Source organism: Stenella coeruleoalba (assembly GCF_951394435.1).
Source record: "Stenella coeruleoalba genome assembly, chromosome: 1".
Lineage (NCBI taxonomy): Eukaryota > Metazoa > Chordata > Mammalia > Artiodactyla > Delphinidae > Stenella > Stenella coeruleoalba.
The window spans coordinates 433,020-454,624 of record NC_137169.1 but is presented as its reverse complement, the minus strand read 5'-3'; the positions used below and the strand labels follow the sequence as shown (position 1 = coordinate 454,624).

Below are 21,605 nucleotides of genomic sequence, written 5' to 3'. Positions count from 1 at the left end.
CCCGGGTTGCCTAACGGCCGGATCGCTGGAACGCGCGGGGCCTGACGGCTCCCGCGGCTGTTTCTGGGCCCACCCACACTTCCGACCGCCTGCCCGGACGAAGGGGGCGGGACGTCGGGGCGTTTGGCGACGCTCCCCGGCGGTGACAGCGGGCGGCGAGCGCGGGCGGCGGACTTTGGCGACGCTCCCCGGCGGTGACAGCGGGCGGCGCGCGCGGGCGGCGGACTTTGGCGACGCTCCCCAGCGGTGACAGGCGGGGCGGGGCGGTGGCGCGGCGGCCTCGTTCCGGGGCGGGCGGGCGCCGAGCGCGGCGCGGCGCGGCGCGGCGCGGCGCAGGCGGGCGGGCCGGCAGGGGATGCCGCTCGGGGCGCCGCGGTCCTCGTGCCAGTGAGCGCCTCGCGCCGCCGCAGCCATGACGGTGGAGTTCGAGGAGTGCATCAAGGACTCGCCGCGCTTCAGGTGCGCCCCCGGGGCGCGGCGCGGCCCTTTGTGATCCGCGGGGTCGCCGCCCCTCGGGGCACCCGGGGCCGCCGGGGGATGGGCGCGGGCGGGGGCGCCGGTGCCACCTTTGTGCCCGGCGCCGGGGCCAGAGGCGAGAGCAGGAGGACACGTCTTGTACAAAGCCCGCAGCGCCCCGGCCCGAGAGCCCGGAACAAAAGATGCCCCTTGTGCTGGTCGCCGCGCGCGGAGGGTGCGCGCGTGGGGCGGGGCGGCCGCCGGCGCGGCCACCTCTCCGTGGGAGTGTCCGCCCCGCTTTGTGTCTGCACCTTCGTGCTGGCCACCTGCACAGGGCTGAGACCTAGCCGGGCGCTGCAGCCCGGCTGTGGCCAGGGTCGTTTGCGTGCGTGGGGCGTCTGCCCATGGAATCTGTCTTGGTCCTCGTGCCCAGAGCAGTCAAGAGGGCAGGCAGCTGGAACCTCGGTTAGGGCCTCGGGCGGCTGCTTGGCAGGGGTGACCTAGGCACCTGGCAGGGTGGGCGCTACCAGAGCAGACTGGGTTCCAGGGACTGGTGGAGGTCTGCGCTGTGGCCGGCCCTGGGTTTGTGCTTTTAGTCCTTCCTGGGAGTGCAGGCGGGCTTATCCGTGTGAACATGTTCATGGTGCGCGCGCATCTGCTTTAACGGGGCACCTCCCGTGTGTCAGGTGCTCATGCTTGTGCTCGTGCTCGGGTGCACACGTGTGAGTTCTGCCCCTCTGCACCCTCCCTTGAGGTGCCAGACCTTGGACGTGTATGTGTGGGTGAGCTGTGCACCCCTGGACTGGCTGCTTGATGCGTGCGTCCAGACTAGTGCTGGGTGCACGCACACGTGTGCATGTGTCGCCTCTGGGTGTGAATACAGATGCACAGTGGGTGTGTATCATAAAAGCGTGAGTTCAGGCACTAAGCATACGTTAGTTTCTTCCTGTGTGCATCTCAGCACGGGGTGCGTGTCTATACACGGTATCCGCGAGTGCACCCTTTTGCGTGTGCGTTGCGCCGCTGCGTGCATGCATGTTTGATGGCACGTGTGCATATCTGCCACGCCTCTGCACACACGCACTTGGCCGTGCGCGAGTGTGCGCGCGCGTGCGCTGGGTCTTTGGGGTGTGTTAGCCAGAGGGCCTGTGTGTGGGTGTCTGGAGGGCCTCAGCATCAGTACCCTTACCCCCGACTCCCTAGAGCCAGCCCCTTGCCCAACCGCCACACAAGGGGTCAGCAACAAAGGCCAAGAAAGGCTGGATGAGGGGTAGGGGTCGGACCAGGGAGTGGCCCCAGGCCCCGGGCAGAGTGCTGAGGGCCACCCTCTGTGTTCTCCCATCTTCTGTTCCTGACTGCTTGAGGGAGGGGTGTAAGCGACTCGGCACCCGTGATCCTGGGCCCCCAGCACGGCCCAGGCGGCGGGCGGAGGTGTAGCCAGGGCCGCAGCAGGGGGCCTGGTCCTGGCCGAAGCACCGCAGCGTCACCCTGGCCCCCGGCTGCGGAGCCTCGTGCTCCCCCTCCCGTCGCGGAGGGGCCCAGGCCCAGCTTGCCCGGTTGGATCAGGGCCGCTGGCACCCCGTTCACCTCCAGGCCTTCCCTCCCACACCAGCCTGCTCGCCGGTGGCACCCACGGTGCGGCAGTGGGTGCAGCAGCGCCTGGGCTTTGCCAGGCTTCCTTGGAGAGTGCCCAGCCGAGACCGGGCTGGGGTCCAAGGAGATCCCCCGACCTTGGGCCACAGAAGCTGCACTGGGTGGGTTTTGGTTGGGCTGAGATGTGATGGCTTTTGAGGCGTTTCTGGGGTCCCCTTGTCAGTGCCGCTGAGGATGTAACCTGGACTTCCTGGAGGCCAGCCTGGGGGCAGGGGGTTAGGGCGGGGCCAGGCAGGAGAGTGTGGTCAGCGATGGGAGCCCCAGCCCTGGGAAGGGGGACCCTGCCTACGCGCTCTTGGCCTGGGGAAGCCCCACAGCCCCGGGATGCACGTGGCTGGAGGGGTCCAGACTCTCTCAGACCGGCGGGGTGCCGCTCACCCCTTGTTTTTGGTGCCCCCTCCCCGGGGTGGGGCTTCAGGCGCTGAGTCATGGCTCTGGTGGGGGAGCTGGCCTCACCCTCTTCCCCAGCATCCAAGCTGTTGAGGAAATCCTGGAGGGAGAGCAGGAGAGGAGGCCTTGGTCCATGGGGGTGGGGAGGAGAGACCTGAGGGGCGTGGGGCCCCCGGGACGGACTGTCTGCTGAGCGCCCACCTTGTCCCCATGAGCACACTTGTCAGCCTCTGGTGCATCCCACCCTCACCAGCTCTCTAGGGACAAACCCCCCATCCCAGCCCAAGGGTGACAGCTCTCCACACAGCTGGCCAGGGCAGTTGGGGCGGCTGAGCCTCATCCCCCTCTTCTGGGTGGGTGGTCCTTCCCTGCCCTGGGACCCTCGGAGGGGGAGGGGGAGGGGAGGCTACAGCAGCCGTCAGGGTCCTGCAGTCTCAGGCGGGGGCACCTGCAGGCCGTGGGCCACGACCGGTCCAAGCGGATGTCCCCTCTGACCCCTTCCTTCTCTGGAACTCAGACGCCCCTCGGCCCGTGGGGAAGGGATAGGGGCTGCTCAGAGACGAGGAGGGTGGTGGGACGGTCCAAGGGTCCTGACGGGGCAGCCTGGCACTCACCCCATACCTCCTAATTGAGGGCGTCCCGAGCTGCACCCCGCATGAGGGACTAAGTCCCTCCCCCCAGGCCTGGGAAAGCCTGGAACACGCCCCTCCTCTGCCAGCTGGGGGGCAGCGAGGGGCCAGCGACGGGCCGCTAGACCTGGACCGCCTCCTCTGCCTGGCCCTGCCCTGGCCCTGGCCGGAGCTCCTTCCCTGTTGTCCCTGGTCCCCCGGAGGCCAGATGGGCCCAGCTCGCCAGCTGAGTGGGGCGGGGAGGGCAGGATCCTGGCCCTATTTCCCTATTTCCTGTTCCCGGAGTGTTGGGGGTTGTCACGTGCCTGATCCATCTGCCTCTCGCCTTGCCTTCCGGGATTCTCCGTCCACTGGCTTCTCTGGTGATGTCAGACGTTAACTCTTCCCTCCCCAAGGCAGCCCCATTGGCGGGCCGCGCCCGTGGGAGTGGGCTCCTCCGGGGTCTGGCCCACTGCTCCTGCCAGGCAGACGAGGCCTACCTGGTATTCTGAGCTTGGGGAGCAGGCAGGAGGTAGGGGCACGCCTCTGCAGGCATCTCTCGGGGCGCAGAGCTGCTGAGACAGGTCTGCCCCGGGGCCTGCCAGCCCCAGGCCGGGGTGGGCTGCAGCAGAAGCTGAGGGGTGGGGGGGTTCAGATGGGGTTCGGGGTCAACCCTGAGCCCTGGAGAGGTGCAGGGGCTGGGCCGGGGGGGGTGACCAGCGAGGCCCTGCATGTGCACCTCCACGGGACCCCGGCCGCTCCCTCTGTGCTAGGGACCTGTCTGACCACCCCTTCCCCCCCACCCCCGCCCGTCCACAGACCCCAGATGGGGGCGTCACAGCCAACTGGGCCTCTATGTGCCTGGGGTGGCAGTGGGCCCTGGTGGCTCTGCGGCTCTGGAGTCACGGTCCCAGTCCTGCCCCCCTCCCCCTCCCTCTTCCATCCCCCCTCACCGCCACCCTCCACCTCCTGGTCTGTCTGAGGGGCGTGTGGAGGCAGGTGGGCCTGCAGGAGCCAGTGGCCGTCGGCAGAGTAGCCCCTTCCCACTGCTGACCCCTTTGGGGAGGTGCCTGGGAGACGAGGCCGAGCTGAGTCAGTGGGGGAGGCTCGCTGCAGGTGGGTCTCCAGCCACCCTGTCCCTGTCGCAGGGCAACTATCGACGAGGTGGAAACGGACGTGGTTGAGATCGAGGCCAAACTGGACAAGGTGAGGGGGGCCTGGGGGCACACGGAGGGCCCGCGGCTACTCTCCCTGTCCCCCACGCGGCCCTGGCCCAGCTCACCCATGGCCACCAGTGTGAGCGCGAGTATGCGTGTGCACAGCACGTGGGCCTGTCCATCACCGGCCTGTCACACCCATACCGGGGTGTACATCCCACACACACCTGTGTCTGCCGGGTCTCCTCCCGCCAAGCCAAGCAGGGTGGGGGACCTTGGCGGGGGGCGGGGGCAGCTGCCGGGGGCTGTGCCTCCGAGTGCCTGGGTTAGGGGCCAAGGGCACAGGCTTCAAAGCCAGAGGGAGGAAGGAGGGGTGGCACCCCTGAGCCCCTCGCTGGCTGGGTTCTGCTGACCCTTGTCCAGGACCACACGCCCCCCCGGCCCTGGGTTCCCTGCTCCTGGCTTCCCTCCCACCTCCCACCCTGGAGCCGAGGCCTGGGGCACGTCAAGCTGTCCCCCAGTGCCAGGTGGGCTCAGGAGGGTAGGCGGGCGGCCGGGCAGTGGCCTTCCCTTCCCGCCCGGGGCTGCTCGGGGGCAGCTGTGTCCTGGGCACTGACGGACCCGACCCTGAGCTGAATTCCGCCTGCCCTGTCTGGGTCCCTGCCCGTGTGTCCTGGCCTCTTGGTGGCGTGAGGGTTGCCCCATCCGTCGTCCTGTCCGCAGCTGGTGAAGCTGTGCAGCGGCGTGATCGAGGCTGGCAAGGCCTACGTCACCACCAACAGGCTCTTCGTGAGTGGCGTCCGCGACCTGTCCCAGCAGTGCCAGGGCGACACCGTCATCTCGGTGAGGGGGCAGCTGACCTCTGACCTCTAGTCAGGGGCGGGCGAGGGCAGACAGCCCCTCAGGGTGCCCTGGCCCTGGGAGCAGGTGGGCGTCTGCGCTGGGCTGCGGCCTGTGGGCGGGAGGTGCGGGACACTGGGGCACAGCCATCCCATCTGAGCAAGGGTCTTCCCCCACCCACCCACCCTGCCCCCAGGAATGTCTGCAGAGGTTCGGAGACAGCCTGCAGGAGATGGTCACCTACCACATGGTGAGCCCTGGCCGGGTGGGGGCGATGGGGGGGCGGAGGGGAGGATAGGGCAGGGCCCACCCACCCGGCGGCTTCCTGATCTGTCGTCTCATCCACCCCCATCCCAGGCAGCCCCTGCCCCCACCCCTGCGGGCTCCCTGCAGGCCCCGCCCAGCCTGGAAGGCTCTGGGCTGGCTCCGCGTGCTTGAGCTGAGCTGGCAGGGGCGGGCGGTGGGGGAGGCCACGTTTCTGCTCCTGCAATCTGGCCGGGGGTGGGGGTGGGGGGCGGCACATCGCCGAGACAATGCTGTGTCCCAGGTGAGGGCCAGACAGCCAGCCGGGGGGCACCTCGACCCTGCCCGGGGCTGAGGGCAGCGGGGGCTTGGGGTGGGCAAGGCCTTAGAGGGTCATCCAGGGCCACCCGGCAGGGGTCATGGGCCAGGCAACGAAAGCATCTCCCAGGCTGACCCCACAGCTACCGGATGACTCCCAACCCCGCTGCTACCCAGACTGGTCTGCGTGACCTCGAGCCCCTCGGCCCCCACTGTGGACACACAGAACAGACCGAGGCACACGTGGGTGGTCAGACCGTGGCCTGGAAACCAGAGCCCCAGACTAAACAAGGGGCCCATCCCCTGTAGAGGAAGTTCAGAAATAAACCAGCGCCGGATGGCTTGCCGTCCTGCCCCGTGTGTCTGTCTGTCTGTTCCTGGTTAGGCCCCAGCTCTCTCTGGGGTCTGATTTTGGGTCCGGCCAATGCTGCAGGGAGGCCCCACCCTACCCCCGGGCCAGATTACTCGGGAGCTCCGGCTGCATCTCCATCCCTCTTACTGCAGGGCTGGGCATCCCCCAGGTGGCCTCCCAATGCCGGGCAGCGATGGGTGTCGCTCGGGATTCTGTGTGCGCCTGCCCTGTCCGGGCTGATGTGGGGTGGACCATAAGGGGGGTCCATCTGGGACAGCGTTGGCTTCTAGTCTGGCTGAGAGCCAGGTGGGGGGGACGGGCAGGTGGTCACAGCTGTCGCCTCTGGCCGCCGACCCAGGCCTGGGGGCCCGTGACCCTGCGAGTCCGGCTCTGTGAGGGTGGGGCTGGACGGGCCTTTCCCTGGTTCTCACCTGAGGGGCCTGGGGCCTGGCCTCTGGGGTCATGTGGGGACAGACGCCTGACACCCGTACCCTCCTTTGCCCCCAGATCCTGTTTGACCAGGCCCAGAGGTCTGTGCGGCAGCAGCTCCACAACTTCGTCAAAGAGTGAGTGGCCCCGAGGGAGGCCTGGCCTCTCCCGGCCCCGGGAGGTGTCAGGGTGACACCCACGCTGGAAGGGGGAGCAGGCGCAGCTACGCTTGATCTGGGAGGGTCCAGGGGCCTTGGCAGGGGTCTCAGCTCAGTGCTGTGTGTACAGCTGGGGAACCCCCAGAGTGGAGAGTCTGGAGCGCGGTGAGGCTGGGGGTCCCCCCAGGCTGGACCAATCCCGGGAGTGAGGGGGAGGGGCCTGAGAAGGAAGAGGCAGCCAGCGGTGGCTAGGGGGTGGGGCAGCGGGGCTGGAGGCTCGGGGCACAGAGGGGCTGGGAGCAGGGAGAGCGTTCCCTAGAGGTGGGAGACCCCACGTGCGCCCCTCCTCGGACCCCCTGACCTGACGCCCACCGGCCTCCAGAGACGTGCGCAAGTTCAAGGAGACTAAGAAGCAGTTCGACAGGGTCCGGGAGGACATGGAGCTGTCCCTGGCGAGGAACGCGCAGGCCCCGAGGCACCGGCCGCATGAGGCGGAGGAGGCCGCGGGTGCCCTGGTCCTCGCCCGGAAGTGCTTCCGCCACCTGGCGCTGGACTACGTGCTCCAGGTCAGCCCCTGGGCGTTCCCGTGTCCCTGCAGACAGGGAGCTGCTGTCTGGAGGGGCCCCTCTGGCTTGAGAAAACTTGAGATGCTTGGGAACGGACATGGGGGGCGGATGCCCACGCAAAGGCCCGAGGTGGGGTTGGGCTAGGGACAAGCCAGGGCTGTGGGCTGCAGGGGGTGGAGGCCTCGAAGGCCTTGCTGAGGCAGGGCTTGGAGGGACTTGGAGCAAGGGAGAGAATTTGTGGCTTTTGCCTATGGGAGGGACCCAGTGTCCTGAACTGCGACCACAAGAGGATGGATGGGCACCAGTTCAGGGAGCTGAAGATGAGCTGGAGGTCTTGGGGGACCACAGCACCCTGAGTGGGCAGTGTGGCAAGGTCCAGGTCGTGGTCCGACCTTGGCCCTGACACCCCTTCACCTGTTCACTCCTCCCCTGGCAGATCAACGTTCTCCAGGCCAAGAAGAAGTTTGAGATTTTGGATTCTGTGAGTGCTGGATGAGGGAGAGGGGTTGCCCTCGAGAATAGGCACGTGCCGCAGGCGTGCTGGGTGTGGGTGCAAAAGCTGGGGCCCCGGCCACTGCCCCTGGGGGGCGGGGCCTCACCTGCGTGCCCCACCCCACCCCCCAGATGCTGTCCTTCATGCACGCCCAGTACAGCTTCTTCCAGCAGGGCTACAGCCTGCTGCACCAGCTGGACCCCTACATGAAGAAGCTGGCGGCTGAGGTGAGCCTGCGGGGAGGGGGCCCTGGGGCCAGCTTGTCGGGGGAGGGGGTCCACATCCCTCTCTGTGCCCTTCCCCACAGCTGGACCAGCTGGTGATCGACTCGGCAGTGGAAAAGCGGGAGATGGAGCGCAAGCACGCCGCCATCCAGCAGCGGGTGAGGCCCTGCAGCCCTGGCCGCCCCCCCGAGGGGCTCCGGGTCCACTGCCCCTCACCCCGCTCCACGCGAGGACCTGGGGGGCCCAGCGCACAGACACGTGCCCCGTCCCTCCCCAGGCTGACTCTGATCTTTGAACTGCAGTCAGAGGCGGGGGTCCCCACCCTCAGGGTCTCAGCACAGTGGAACGGTCACTTAGATGCCAGCGCCAGCCCCCTCAGCCCACAGACGCTGGGGCTGCAGCTGGGATGGGGATCCTACTGCGGCCACAGCTGGCCGGGCACGGCCGGGGGCAGAGACGGGCTGCGGGGCGGGAGCTGACAGTCCCCAGCCGGCAGGGAGGGGGCAGGGCTTCACTCACTGGCTCTCTCCCTCCTCCCACCTCTCCTGCTCTCGCCCTCAGACGCTGCTGCAGGTGAGTGGGCGCCCACCCCGGGGGGGAGGGGGCCCCCGGTGGGCAGGGCCTCTGCCCTTCCCGCCCCGCGGCGTTTCAGCACCAAGGACACCTCCACGGCCCCGGCGCAGCTCCCGACGCGCGGCCCGCTCCAGCGGAGGTGGCTGAGCTGGGACCGCGTCCCCTTCGTCCCCTTCGTCCCCTTCGGGAGCAGCTGCAGCTGTCCCCTCCCGCCCCCACTCAGCCAGGGGAGCAGGTGGCTGGGCCTCCTCTCCCACTGCCGGACGCCCAGGACAACGCTCAGTGTCTCCCCAGCCCGCGTGAATGGAGCTCTGTCAGGCTGGTCGGGGAGCCCAGCTGGCGACATGAATGGGGGACAGCTTCCTTCCTGATCCCAGAGCCTGCTGCTCTGCCAGGCTGGGGGGTGGGGGCTGGAGCTCTCCGGGCCCCCAGCTGTGACGGGAGGCATCTGCCCCCACGGGGTTTTGGGTCAGGAAGCGGCTGTGAAGACGCCCCCCCCCACCTCGCCTCTGGGGCAGCCCGAGAGGGCGGCAGTGTCCCCGCAGCCGCGGGTGGGTGCTCACTGGGGGCTGGGCTCCGACCACCCCCAGGACTTCTCCTACGATGAGCCCAAGGTGGAGTTTGACGTGGACGCTCCCAGTGGTGTGGTGATGGAGGGCTACCTCTTCAAGAGGGCCAGCAACGCCTTCAAGACATGGAACCGGTAAGGGAGGGCCCTTCCTCAGGGGGTGAGGGGCAGGCATGGGGGCCGGCCCGGCCTGACCCCTCCTGGCCCATCCCCCTGCCCAGGCGCTGGTTCTCCATCCAGAACAGCCAGCTGGTCTACCAGAAGAAGCTCAAGGTGCGCTGGGCCCAGGCAGCAACGACCGGGGCCTCCCCACCAGGCCTTGGGGTGGGCGATCGGTGGGGGCGTCACAGGGCTGAGGGTGCTGACAGGCACCAAAGCCCGAGTGGCCAGGGACAGAGGCCACTCAAGTCTCAGGCGGTCGGCGTCTCTTGAGCAGAGCAGTGGATGGGCGGTCGGTGCGGGGCAGGGCTGGGCACTGAGTGCGAGGGCCACGGCGGTGCCGCCCGCAGGACGTGCTGACCGTGGTGGTGGACGACCTCCGGCTCTGCTCCGTGAAGCCCTGTGAGGACGTCGAGCGCAGGTTCTGCTTTGAGGTCGTGTCGCCCACCAAGTGAGGAGGCCCGGCCCAGGGCGGGCGCGGAGGGAGCCCCTGCCCGCGCGGCCTGACGGCCCTTCCCCGCAGGAGCTGCATGCTGCAGGCCGACTCGGAGAAGCTGCGGCAGGCGTGGGTTCAGGCTGTGCAAGCCAGCATCGCGTCCGCCTACCGGGAGAGCCCCGACAGCTGCTACCGCGAGGTGGGCCCTCCAGCGCCCTGCACACGCGCGCACAGCTCCCGCAGGCTGCACGCGAGCAGGCGTGTGCATCGTGTGTACGCGCACGTGAGCGTGTGTGCACACATGCGGGCGCGGGCTCGGGCCTCAGGGGCCTTGGCCTGTGCCAGCACCTGCGTCTGGGGAGGAGGAGGGGCCCCGCTGGGGAGACTGGGGCTGGAGCTCCCATGGGGCTGAGCGACCCCTCACCCTGTCTCCAGAGGCTGGACCGCACGGCGTCCCCGTCCACAAGCAGCATCGACTCTGCCACGGACTCTCGGGAACGCAGCGCCAAGGGCGAGAGCGTGCTGCAGCGCGTGCAGCACGTGGCGGGGAACAGCCAGTGCGGCGACTGCGGGCGGCCGGACCCGCGCTGGGCCAGCATCAACCTGGGCGTGCTGCTCTGCATCGAGTGCTCGGGCATCCACAGGTGGGACCACGGGGTGGCCAGGCGGGGCGCGGGGGCCAAGGTGTGCCCTGACTCCCCCTCCCCCCGCCTCGCCATCCAGGAGCCTGGGTGTCCACTGTTCCAAGGTGCGGTCCCTGACCCTGGACTCGTGGGAACCGGAGCTGCTGAAGGTGTGGGGGGCCGTCACAGGCCTCTGGATGGCTGGGGGCAGCGGGTCGGGGGCGGGAGCCAGGGCTGCAAGCTTGGGGGGCGTTCAGTGAGCTGGGCTGATGCCCACACCACCCTCTCCTGCCAGCTGATGTGTGAGCTGGGAAACAGCACTGTGAACCAGATCTACGAGGCCCAGTGCGCAGGGCCAGGCAGCAGGAAGCCCACGGCCAGCAGCCCCAGGTGAGGTGGGGGGCAGCCTGGGCAGGGCCAGGGGACCCCCGGCCCACGAGTGCAGCCTCACGTCCAGTCCTGGTCCAGGCAGGACAAGGAGGCTTGGATCAAGGACAAATACGTGGAAAAGAAGTTCGTGCGGAAGCCGCCCTCGGCACCGGCCCGGGAGGCCCCACGGCGCTGGCGGGCGCAGAAGTGCCCACGCCACCACAGCTCCCCCCGTGCCCGCACCACCCGCCGCAGCAAGATCCGGATGGAGCCCGTCCCGCCCTCTGTGGCTGCTCTGTGCTCAGGTGGGAGGGTCTGGCAGGTGCGCCCCAGCTCACAGGCCTGGGCAGGGCGTGAGCCTCCAGACTCTGGATCCCAGGGAGGCTGGGGTGTGGGGGGATGGTAGGAGGGGGGGGCAGGGCTCACGGGCACCCCAAGCTCTGCCCACCTCCCACCGCAGCCTGGTTCCCGCCCTGCAGGCTCCACAGAGCCCAGGTTCCGCAGGGACTCCCTCTTCTGCCCGGATGAGCTGGACTCCCTCTTCTCCTACTTCGACGCGGGGGCTGCTGCAGCCGGTCCACGCAGTAAGTCCCCTGTTGCCCACACCCCCCACCCACACCCCCGCTCAGCAGGGGTAGCAGGGCAGGAGCCAGGCACGCTCGCCTGGAGGGTGGATGAGTGCGGGACAGCCTCGGCCACTCGCTCAGGGACCGGAGGGACGGGCTTTCCTTGCAGGAGGGGCTGGTCTGGGGATGGGGAGAGTTTGGAGGTCAAGCAGGGCTGAGGCTGGGACAGTATCTTGAGGGGCCGGGGGTAATTTGGCCACTGGCTTGGAGGCTGGGGCCATGACCCTCAGGAGTGACGTGGGCACACAGGAATGTGCGTGTAAGGGCGTGACTGTGCACACAGGTGCACGCCTGTGGGTGCACGTGCATACGTGTGTACCTGCGTGGGCGCGTGCCCATGCACGTGTGCACGTGGCTGCTGGGGGCGGGACCAGATCCTGAGAGAGTTGTGTGCTGGAGTTGGGGGTGCAAACGCTACAAGTCAGGGCTCACCCCGTTAACCGTCTGTCAGCACCCACTGGCCTGGGGCGTGTGGGCAGAGGCGTAGGTTGGGGCCAAGAACTGGCCAGGCTGCTGGGGTGACGGAGGTCCCCTCAGGCAGCAGAGGGCACTGTCTCACCATCCCTCAGCCTGGTTTCATCTGTGAGGGCTGCCCTTGGGTGAGCAGGGCCAAGTTCGCTCGCTGTGGCCTGGGGCTGTGTCTGGGGCTTGGCAAAGACCCCACCTCTGGGCGGTGACCGCCCAGCCCGCACTGGCCACAGCTAGGGCTGACCTGAGAGGGCGGACTTCCACCTGTGGCTGTGCTCCTGGGGGACGGGCGATCTGGCTCTCTCAAGCTGTTACTTGATTCTCTCCCCTTTCCTCCCATCCTGGGCAGGGCTCCCCTCTCCCTCACCCCGCAGCATCCCCCGGAGGGGGGGTAGGGTGCCAGCCTTCCCGCAGGGCTGTGGGAGCAGGCAGAAGCGCTCAGGACTTCCTCTGCTTGCGGACCCTGCAGGTCTGAGCAGCGACAGCGGCTTAGGGGGCAGCTCCGACGGCAGCTCGGATGTCCTGGCCTTCGGCGTGGGCTCCGTGGTGGACCGCGTCACTGAGGAGGGTGGGTGTGCAGCTCCCCAGTCCCGTGCCACCTGTCACCCACCGCGGGCCAGGTCAACGGCCCTGACCGCCCCCTCCTCGCAGAGGGTGCCGAGTCGGAGGAGTCCAGCGGCGAGGCAGATGGAGAGGCGGAGGCCTGGGGCCTGGCGGACGTGCGCGAGCTGCACCCCGGGCTACTGGCGCATCGAGCGGCGCGCACTAGAGACCTCCCTGCACTGGCCGCGGCTCTGGCGCAAGGAGCCGAGGTCAACTGGGCTGACGCGGAGGACGAGGGCAAGACACCGCTGGTGCAGGCCGTGCTGGGGGTAAGTGGGCGCGGGTTTGCACCCTTCCACGGCGCGCACGCGGGGCCCTTGCCCTCTGCTGAGGACCGGGCTTGGTCCTGCTGGGGCGCCCAGGGAGGCGTAGTGGGGGGGTTGGGGGGTAGGGGGTGGGGGGACAGGGGCCCTGCAAGGGACCATTTCTGTTGCTCCGCTTGGTTTGAACCCACCCCCCACCCACCCCCCAGGGTTCCTTGATCATCTGTGAATTCCTCCTGCAAAACGGAGCGGATGTGAACCAAAGAGACAGCCGGGGTCGGGCGCCCCTGCACCATGCCACGCTCCTGGGCCGCACCGGGTAAGTCGTGGGTGGGCCGCGCCCCTGCCCCCTCCTCGCCCACCCTCCCCTTCCCCACCCCCCCTTGCCCCCCGTGGACCCGAGTCGCCTGCCAGGACCTGCCCAGGGCCCGCCCCGACTTGCTCCTCCGCCCTCAGCCAGGTCTGCCTGTTCTTGAAGCGGGGGGCGGACCAGCATGCCTTGGACCACACGCAGCAGGACCCACTGAGCATTGCGGTGCAGGAGGCGAATGCAGACATCGTCACGCTGTGAGCACAGCACGGGGGCGGCGGGGGCCGGGCGGCGGGAAGCGGGCGGCGGGTGGAAGCGCCTCACGTGGCCCTCCCTCCTCCAGTCTCCGTCTGGCGCGCATGGCCGAGGAGATGCGTGAGGCCGAGGCGCCTGCTGGCCAGCCGGGGCCCCTGGCTGGCAGCAGCCCCACCGAGCTCCAGTACCGCAGGTGCATCCAGGAGTTCATCAGCCTCCACCTGGATGAGAGCTAGGGTGGCAGGGCCTTGGCGGGACCCCCACCGGCCCATTTCCTGAGAGCCCCGGAGCTCCTGGAGCCCTGCTGCCTGCTCTGCCCCCCTCGGAGCTGCCCTGACCCCCACGGCCCGGAGCAGGACCCCAGCACTGAGTCTTCTGAAGCTCCATGTCTCCCCTGGGAGGTGCTGCATCACCCCACCCAGGGACCCTGTGTCTTCGGGTGACCCCTCCCTAGGGGGCCTGGGTTGGCTCGTGTCACAAACCACTCTCAAGGCCCCACATCACCTCGTGCCCCTCTCTGCTCCCCCAGGCCCGTGTCACCTCATGCCCCTCTATCCCTGGGGCCCATGCCGCTTGGTGCCCCACTCTGCCCTCAGGGCCTGTGTCACCTTGTGCCCCCACTTTACTGCCCAAGAACACTGACCTGCTAGTAGGGGCCCTCCCACATCCCCAGAACCCCTCCACTAGGCCCTGGGGCTGGTGGCTGGCCACCAGCACGTGGCGAGGGCAGAAGGGGCCGCCCATCCAGGGAATCAACCCGCGTACCTCACTTAGCGACCCCAGCATCCAGGCTGGGCTTCTTGGGTGCTTGGGGGGCTCTGGCCTGGGGCCTTAGCCCTGGCTGGGCGCGGATGTCCCGAGGCCGTGTGGCTGGCCATGCAGGCCCTCGTGCCCCGTAGCCCCACCCATCCCCCACTTTTCCCACAGCGGGTGGCAGGGGTGTGGCTCTTCCCACCCCTGCATCCGACATCCTTTGTCACGGACTGAGGGGTTTTCTACAATGATCTCCTTCTCACTTTGTCTCACATCTTTTCTCTGGACTCAAGGACCACTTTGACCCCCAGCTCTGCCTGCTGCTAGGGGAGGCGCCTGCAGCTCAGCCCTGCCCCCTCGCCAGCCTTCCCCCGCCACCACCTCCGGCTACACCCATGGGGCCTCGGCTCACTCCCCAGGGCCCTCTGATGCCTTCTGCATTCCCCTTCCCAGAGCCCTGGGGCACCGGCTGGGCCTCTCCCCAACTCGGGCCCTCGGCCAGGCCAAGGCCAGTTGGTTGCTCACTATGCAAAGACTGCCCAGGGAGGCCCCATGGGCAGCAAGGTGGGTGCGGACTGGGCTCCCAGCTCCCTCTCCTGCTGGCTGTGACCCCTAGAGAGCAGAATCAATGCCTTCCTCTCTCCCTGCTTGAGCTCTGCCCCCGCCTCCCGCCCCACTGCCTGCATCAGGGCCTTTGCTGCGGCCTCGGCTGGCTGGCGGGACCCGCCTCCGTTCCAGATCACAGTTAATAAACGGCCGCCTGCACCTGCCCCCTCGCCTCGCCCACCTCACTCCGCTCTGTCTTGGCTGGGGACGGGGGGGGGGGGGGCGGTCTCTGCGTCCCCTGCTTTCCCCAAGGGGAGGCCCTGCGTGGGACAGTACCAGTCGTGCCCCCAAAGCATGTAGTAAGGCAGAGCCCAGTGCCCCTGCTGGCGGCCTCGTGGAAGCCCGGGCTGCTTTGATTAAAACCAACTCCTGATACCCCATTCCCTGGCCCTCTGCTCTCCTCTGGGATGGACACCAACTGGCGAGGGTGCTCTGGCCCTGGCCTTGTCCCCTGGGCAAGCTCTGGCCCCACGCCCTCCCGTTCCCCAGCTCCCACCGTGTCCGTGACTGAGGGTGTGGGGGTGTGGTCTGAGGTCTTCAGCTCGCTGCGGGGGTGGGGGGAGGGGGGGGCGCACGGCAGGACACACTACAGCCACCAGGTAGAATCATCCATTTTACTGCAAAGCGGGCCCAGGTCACTGAGTGCCCGGGCCTCGTCCTGCCCTTTCTCCCACTGGCCCTGAGCGAGGGGGGCTCTGCCCGATGCCTGCACACACCTGCACGGAGGTGTAGACAGACGTGTTGATGCTCGGAAACATGTGGATGTATGACGCTGACACCAGACAAACACACTCCCTTGGGGCGCCCCCCTACCTCATGCACGCGTGCACACTCGGGCATACGGGAGATGCTCCGTCACGCCCTGAACGCGAGGCTCCCGAGTGGTGGGGACGCTCCCCTGCTCCCTGCCCCAGGCCTCCCCGAGACCTGTGAGGCCACTGCCCGGCAGGCAGCTGCGCTAAGAAGGCCCTGTGTGCTAGCGCCTGGCGCCTGCCCGCCCTCGGGCTCTGGTGCCGCTGCTTCTCGGGCCCCGGGTTTGGCTCGGCTGGCGGGGGGTGGGGGGGGGCCTGTGGCGCGGGACTGGCCGGCCCTGGGCAGCCGGGAGAGCCCACTGCTGCCACAGCTCCCAGGGTCAGGCCACTCGCAGGCTGGTTCAGGTGTCAGGAGTTTCCGGGGCCCACACCGGGCTGACCTCCAGCCAAGACCCCTGCCGGAGCCCCTGCAACATCATGGGAGGTGGAGCTGGGCCCCCGGGCGTTCGACGTCATGCCTGCAGCTACCCGGCCACCAGCCGGCCTCTGGCTCGGAGCGGGCATCCCCGTGGCTGCCCTGGGCTGGCCCCGAGCCCCGTGGAGCTGGCGGCAGCACAGCAGCAGGGCGAGGGCCGCAGCGTCCAGCAGCAGCTCCAGCATCTCCACGACTGAGAGGACACAAGAGCCGAACCACGGGCTCCAGAGGCTGCCTGTGACTGAAAGCAGCTGTGGCACATATGGGTGTTGCGGGCGGTGAGCGGCAGCCCCGGGCGCCAGCCCTGCCCCAGCCCCGCTCATCGGCCCGGTGGCTGCCGAGTATGCGGTAGCTGAGCTCCTGAGAGAAGATGTTCACCTTGGCCAGGTTGCTCCTGGGGCGGGGCACAGGCGAGAGGGGCGGGGCCGTCCCTGGGGGCGCTGAAGGGCGAGGATGGCAGGGGGGGCGCCAGGACATGACCTCAGCAGGAGGCGGCTGCACCCACCTGGGGCTCGGGCTCCGGGGGCCTGGCCCGCCCTGCACACACAAGGCTCACTGGCTGCGGCTCCTCCCCGGGCGCTGTGGGGCAGTGTGAGGGCAGGGCCTCGGGGACACAGGTCAGTCCGGGGAGGGCTCCCTGCCCCTGAGGCCTCACCCCGCTTCCGGGACTCACGGCTGACTTGGAGGAAGGCCAGCTGGAGGTCCCAGCGGAGAGCTTGCACGAAGACTCCCTGGGAGAGACAGACCCCGTCACATCCCTGCGAGGTGCCTCCGGGCGGACCCCACCCCGGCACTCCCCACTCCCCTGCAAGGCCGGGGGCAGCGGGAGGCGCAGGGAAGCCGGTGGGTCTCCAGGTCCTTGCAGAGGCGGCGGAAGCAGTGGCCTGGGGAGGGGGTCATGGGTGAACCTGCTAGGAATGACCCAGGGGCGGGGGGGAGGTCTGCCCCCCGCAGCCCATGCAGGCCGGCAGAGTGGGGGGCTACCCCAGGCCGGGTGCCGCAGGGAGTTGCAGTGCTGGGCCCCCATAGGCAGGGGGTAGAAGAAGCAGCCGCAGGAGCGGGTCTCCACCATCAGCGGCTGGAAGCAGGAGACCAGGCAGGCCTGGGGGAACAGCGGGGACTGGAGCTGTGGGTCCAGGACCGCCGCCCCTCTTCCGGGCCTGCCGCCCGCCCACCTTCCTCCCACTGGCCTGTCCGCCCCCCAGCTCCCACTCCTTGCCTTAGCCCCCCCACTCCCCAACCCCCTCCCTGGGCCCCTCCCCCCTCCTTCATGCCCCCCAGGCCCCGCCTCACCTGCCTGGTGCAGGAGGCGGTGTACAGCAGCTGCACCTCCACGCCCCCCGTGCTGTCTGTGCAGTGCCCACAGGGGCTCCCGAGCCGGTGCACCTTGTCCTGGGGGGAGGGGGTGTGGTTCAGTTCTGCCGCCCTGCCCTGGAGCTCCCGAGGCCCCAGGTTTGGGCACGGAGGCCAGGAGCCTCGAGGCTGGGCGGCCCACCTCTCGGAGGTGGTCTCAGTCCCTGGCCGATGCTGAAGGCCCCCGGTGCTCCAGGAAGGGCGTGTGGTCACGCGTGCGGATCACGACTTTGATGCCGGCCTCCGTGGGCAGCAGAAGAAGATGATCCTGCTGCTTCGCCCCGAGGGCCAGGCTGACCCCTGGGGGAGGCCGGGGGTGAGGCCAGGCCGGCCTGGACACCCCGCCCACACCCAGCCCAGGCTGGCACTCAGCGTGGGTGATGCCAGGGTGCTGCGCGGCCCAGACACCGTTGAAGGTGTAGCAGCTGCCGTAGCTGGGGTGGTGCGAGGTCTGGAAGTGTCTGGAACCAGGGGCCACGCTCAGACCCGCACATACCCCTGACCCATCACCCGGTTGTGTGCAGCCCCGGGGTTGCAGGGAGGGGACCACAGCTGCCTTATCTCTGGAGGGAGCCGTGGGGCCGGCAGACCACTGCATGGGGCGTGGCGGGGCGAGCAGCCACCCGCCTGCACTCACTGGGCCTGGCGGTCCTGGCCGTCGTAGCGGCAGGAGAAGACAGTGTCTGCCGCGGCTGTGGTGGCCGTCCTCGTGGGCAGCAGGCCCAGAACGTTCACGCGGTGCAAGCGGTACCACTCCCGGGCGGCCACCACGCCGGAGGAGTAGGCCTGCTGGGTGCAGTCGCCTCCGGCGCTGTTACACTGGGCGGCACGGGGTCAGCGTGGGGCTCCGACCTGCCCCGTCCCATGCAGACCTCCCAGGGCTGGGACACTCACCAGTTTGCAGCCCACTCTGTCCTGGCCCCCCAGGGGGCTCAGCCTTGGAGGTGGATCCCGCGGTCCAGCTGGAAGGTGGGCTCGGGGCCCGGGGCCTTGGCCCCTGGGGCGTCCACGCTGTCGCTGAGGTTGAACCCACACAGGGAGTAGACGTTCTGCCGGGCAAAGCTGTCCAGCGCCTGCAGGGGGCGGCGGGCTGGGTGTGGCCTGGGGGCAGGGCCAGGGTGGGGGGCAGAAGAGTCAGAGCCAGGCCCCGAGTCCCCACGACAGCCACACACACTGCGGGGAGAGCCACGCCGGTCCCCACGGCACTGACCTGGGTGTCACGGAGAGCAGAGCGGCCCCCATCCCCCGCCGTCCTCAGAAGCCTAGGAGGGGGTTCGGGAGCCGGGGCTGCAGAGGGAAGTCAGATCCCCGGCCTGCCTGCCCCGCCCACCGTGGACCCCGCCACCCTCTGGCTCGTTCACGGCCCCTCCCTGTCTTTGGAGTGTTGCCTTGCTCCTTTCTCGGGGGGCCTGCCCTTCTGGAAAGTCCCCTGCCACCCTCCCCTCCCCCTCCCCGGGCTGCCCAGCGCCTCAGCATCCCTCCGGGTGGCAGTGGTCACACCAGGATTCCGCTGGCTCTCGCCCTTTAGCCCGCTCCCGGGGCTCAGGGCTGGGGAAGGCTCAGGGCTGGGGAAGGCAAGTGGTCCACGATGGGGGCTCCCGCTGTGACAGCACGTGGGGAGGGCCCCAAGCTGGCTGCAGCCCTCACCGGTGCGGGTTCATGTCGCACGGGGTGACCGACAGGAAGAGCTTGCGCTGTGCCGCGCTCCGAGTGTACGGACACCGTCATGATGACCGGGTAGCGCCAGTACTGCCTGAAGAGGAGTCCGAGCTGCCAGCAGAGCACGCCCAGGGCCCGCGTGAGCCGCGGCCCCCAGGATGCAGTCTTGAGGCGGTTCTGGCTGGAGCACACAAGGCGGATGGCGCCGTGGATGGTGCCGTTGGTGCAGAAGGTGGCGACCAGCTCCCTCAACGAGGCGCGCAGCTCCACCAGCCTCTCCCCACGCTCCTCCTCGGGCGGGGGCGGTGGTGGCGATGGCGGCAGCTGGGGGCACGTTCGGGTCCCCGGCCCCCCACCAGTTGCTTGGGCCATGGCTCCAGCCTGAATCCCAGAAGCGAGCCTCAGTGGGGTCCCAGCCCACCGTCCGGTCTGACCCCACCCAGGTGTCCCCACCCGGGGCCATGCCATCGACTTCCATTCTCTGTCCCTGGGAACTCCCGGGACCGTCGCGTCCCTCAGCCTCCAGTGGCCCAGCCCGGCCTGCTGATGCCCAAGAGAGGCCCCATCAGAAGCTGGTCCATACTCGGGACCGACGCTGCGGCCCTCCCCTGTGATGACCGGCAGGGCACCAGGCGGCCTCCGCGGGTGTGTCTTGTCATGGCCAGAGCTGAGCCTGGGCGGTGGGGCAGGGACAGCAGGGGACATGGTGTTCAGGCCACGCCTGGCCTTGTTTGCAGGCAGGCTCGAGGCTGGGTGGGTCTCTGCTGCCATCTGCCAAGTGGGCCAGGGGCCTCTGGTGAGGGGCAGCCAGGTGACCTGCTCAGGGTGGGCCTAGAGCCCAGTGCTGAGGATTGACGGGACTCTGGGCCTCCACGGCCTCCACCAACCGTCAGCGGCCAGCATGGCCACTTTGACTGGGGCCGAGGGAGCCAGGCAGGTCTGGCCACGTCTGGGCCAAGGGTCAGGCCTGTAGACCGGTGGGCGCTGCTGGCCTGGGGTGGGGAGTTGTCCACCGAGCTGAGTCCCCAGGGATGGTCCATTCGTGGGCCTCGGGCTTCCGGAAAAGTAGGCAGCAGGCTGATGGGCCAGACGTGGTGGGGATCTGAGGGCCGCAAGGAGGTGGGCCCGAGGCCTGCCTGGCCCCCATTCCCACCCGGAGGCTCCAGCGTCCCGGGACCCAGGTCCCCCAGTGTGCAGGGCCGTGGAGCCCTGACCAGGTCAGGCCTGCCGGTCCAGGACACGCACTGAGTCACTGCCCGGGCCTACTGCGGCCTTCCCACAATGTCCCCATCTTGGTCTGAATCGTCAGGCCTCTCACACTTGGGGTGCAGCCCCCTGAGTTCTGGCCCCTCCAGCCAATGGGGCCTGGGCTGGCGCTTGGGGAGGGCGCTGAGCCAGAGGAAGGGCCTGGTGCATTCAGCTGGCACGTGCTGGCACCCTAGCACCAGCCAGCTGTGTGGGGCCCAGGCCTCGGGTTTGTGGAGGTGGCCTGGCCAGGGGCACATGCCAGCATGGGGTGCTGATGGCGGGTCCCACACGGGACAGAGCGCTGCCCACACGTGTGTCCCGTGACCACACTGAGCCCTCACAGGGAAGGCAGGATCCTCAGCCCTGTGATACTGGCGAGGCAAAAGGGGCTCCAGAAGGTTCTTTGGGACTCCGTACCGGCCGCCTCCCCCCCCAGCTGGAGCAGGAGGAGGGTGGCTCTGGAGATCCAGGGTTTCCTGAGACGGGGAGCAGGGTCCTGCCACTGGGGCGGATGCGCTGGGGTGAGTGTGGGCACCGCGGGTCCCTGACGCCTCAGCTGCGGCCGGAGCAGGGGTGCATGGCCCCTTCACGCAGCACACGCACACACACACACTTGCACGAACACACACTCCTCTCACACACAGCAAGCCCTCTGTCAGTGGGGGTGGCGTGGTGAAGGTGTGGACAGGAGCCCCTGCCCTCTCACGTGGGACGTGGCCCCTCCACTTCAGGCAGGGGAGACCCGGAGAGACGGCCTGCCCCAACTGCCCCGGCCACAGGCCACCTCAGGCACCCCTGGGGCCTTGAGGCTGGAGCCTCCCTGTGTGGGTGTCTCCAGCCTCCCGTGCTGGGTGGCTGCGACAGTGGCGGTGCTGCTGGCGGTTCTAGCAGGTGGCAAAGCAGCCGTGGCCCAACGCTGGCCAGGCAGCCTCCTATTTATACCAGGCTGGGCGTGGGGCGCGGCGGTGGGGAGGGACCCGGCTGCGGGCGGTCACACCTGCTCTGGTCCTGGAAGGGGAAGCCTTTGGCTGCAGACACTGGCGTCTTTCCCCGGTGGGAAGCTTTCCTGCCCCGGTTCCTTGCGCCGGGCTTGGGGCCCTGGCCCTGGCTGGGGTGAGGGGCCCGAGGTTTCTGGAGGGCGAGGAGGGACCCCGCTGCAGCAGACCCTGCATGCCCCCTGCCCTGTCCACTCTCCTCCAGCCTGGCCTGCAAGGATGCCTGCTCGCCCCCACCTGCCAGGCCTCTGACCACAAGTGTCTGTGGCCAAGGGTCGCTGGGCAGGGGCCTTCATTCCCAGAACACAGGGGTCTGCCAGGGCTGGCTGCCCAGCCCCTGGGACAGGCGGGGACTGTGGGAAGGACCTGGGGCCCAGGTGGGAGATGGCGCCCACAGCTCAGCCTCCCAGGAGATACTAAGACCACGCACCACCCACGAAGACAGCACCACACCCTAGGGACACACCATCTCGGTTGCTGAAACCCTCGGCCTCAGTGTGGTTGCATGAGGCCAGCCAGTGTGCTGGAGGCAGGACAGCCCCAGGGTGACAGGCCGGGGGACCCAACATGGCTCTAGGATGACCCAGAGGCCTCGTCATCCCAAGTGACCGGACCCTCAGCCTG

General features: G+C 69.0%; 2 protein-coding genes across 2 annotated transcripts; one reads left to right on the top strand and one right to left on the bottom strand.

Moving 5' to 3' along the window:
- The first annotated feature begins 300 nt into the window (after positions 1–300).
- Positions 301–14,656, top strand: ACAP3 (ArfGAP with coiled-coil, ankyrin repeat and PH domains 3). The gene is given in 25 exon segments (XM_079928314.1): positions 301–459; positions 4,256–4,313; positions 4,988–5,107; positions 5,301–5,354; positions 6,525–6,583; positions 6,987–7,170; positions 7,607–7,651; positions 7,795–7,890; positions 7,971–8,045; positions 8,449–8,481; positions 8,483–8,953; positions 8,955–9,163; positions 9,250–9,301; positions 9,538–9,638; positions 9,711–9,822; positions 10,059–10,267; positions 10,347–10,416; positions 10,542–10,636; positions 10,715–10,920; positions 11,095–11,199; positions 12,179–12,277; positions 12,361–12,581; positions 12,785–12,894; positions 13,032–13,142; positions 13,229–14,656. Coding segments are annotated over 25 exon segments (3,090 nt in total). The 5' UTR covers positions 301–412; the 3' UTR covers positions 13,377–14,656.
- Positions 14,657–15,651: 995 nt separating this feature from the next.
- SCNN1D (sodium channel epithelial 1 subunit delta) lies at positions 15,652–19,124 on the bottom strand. Its single transcript, XM_079938334.1, is given in 12 exon segments — positions 15,652–16,060; positions 16,105–16,120; positions 16,232–16,453; positions 16,528–16,610; positions 16,711–16,828; positions 17,020–17,250; positions 17,252–17,540; positions 17,717–17,898; positions 17,974–18,020; positions 18,023–18,180; positions 18,727–18,782; positions 18,784–19,124. Coding segments are annotated over 12 exon segments (2,130 nt in total). The 5' UTR covers positions 19,111–19,124; the 3' UTR covers positions 15,652–15,659.
- Between the last annotated feature and the right edge of the window lie 2,481 nt (positions 19,125–21,605).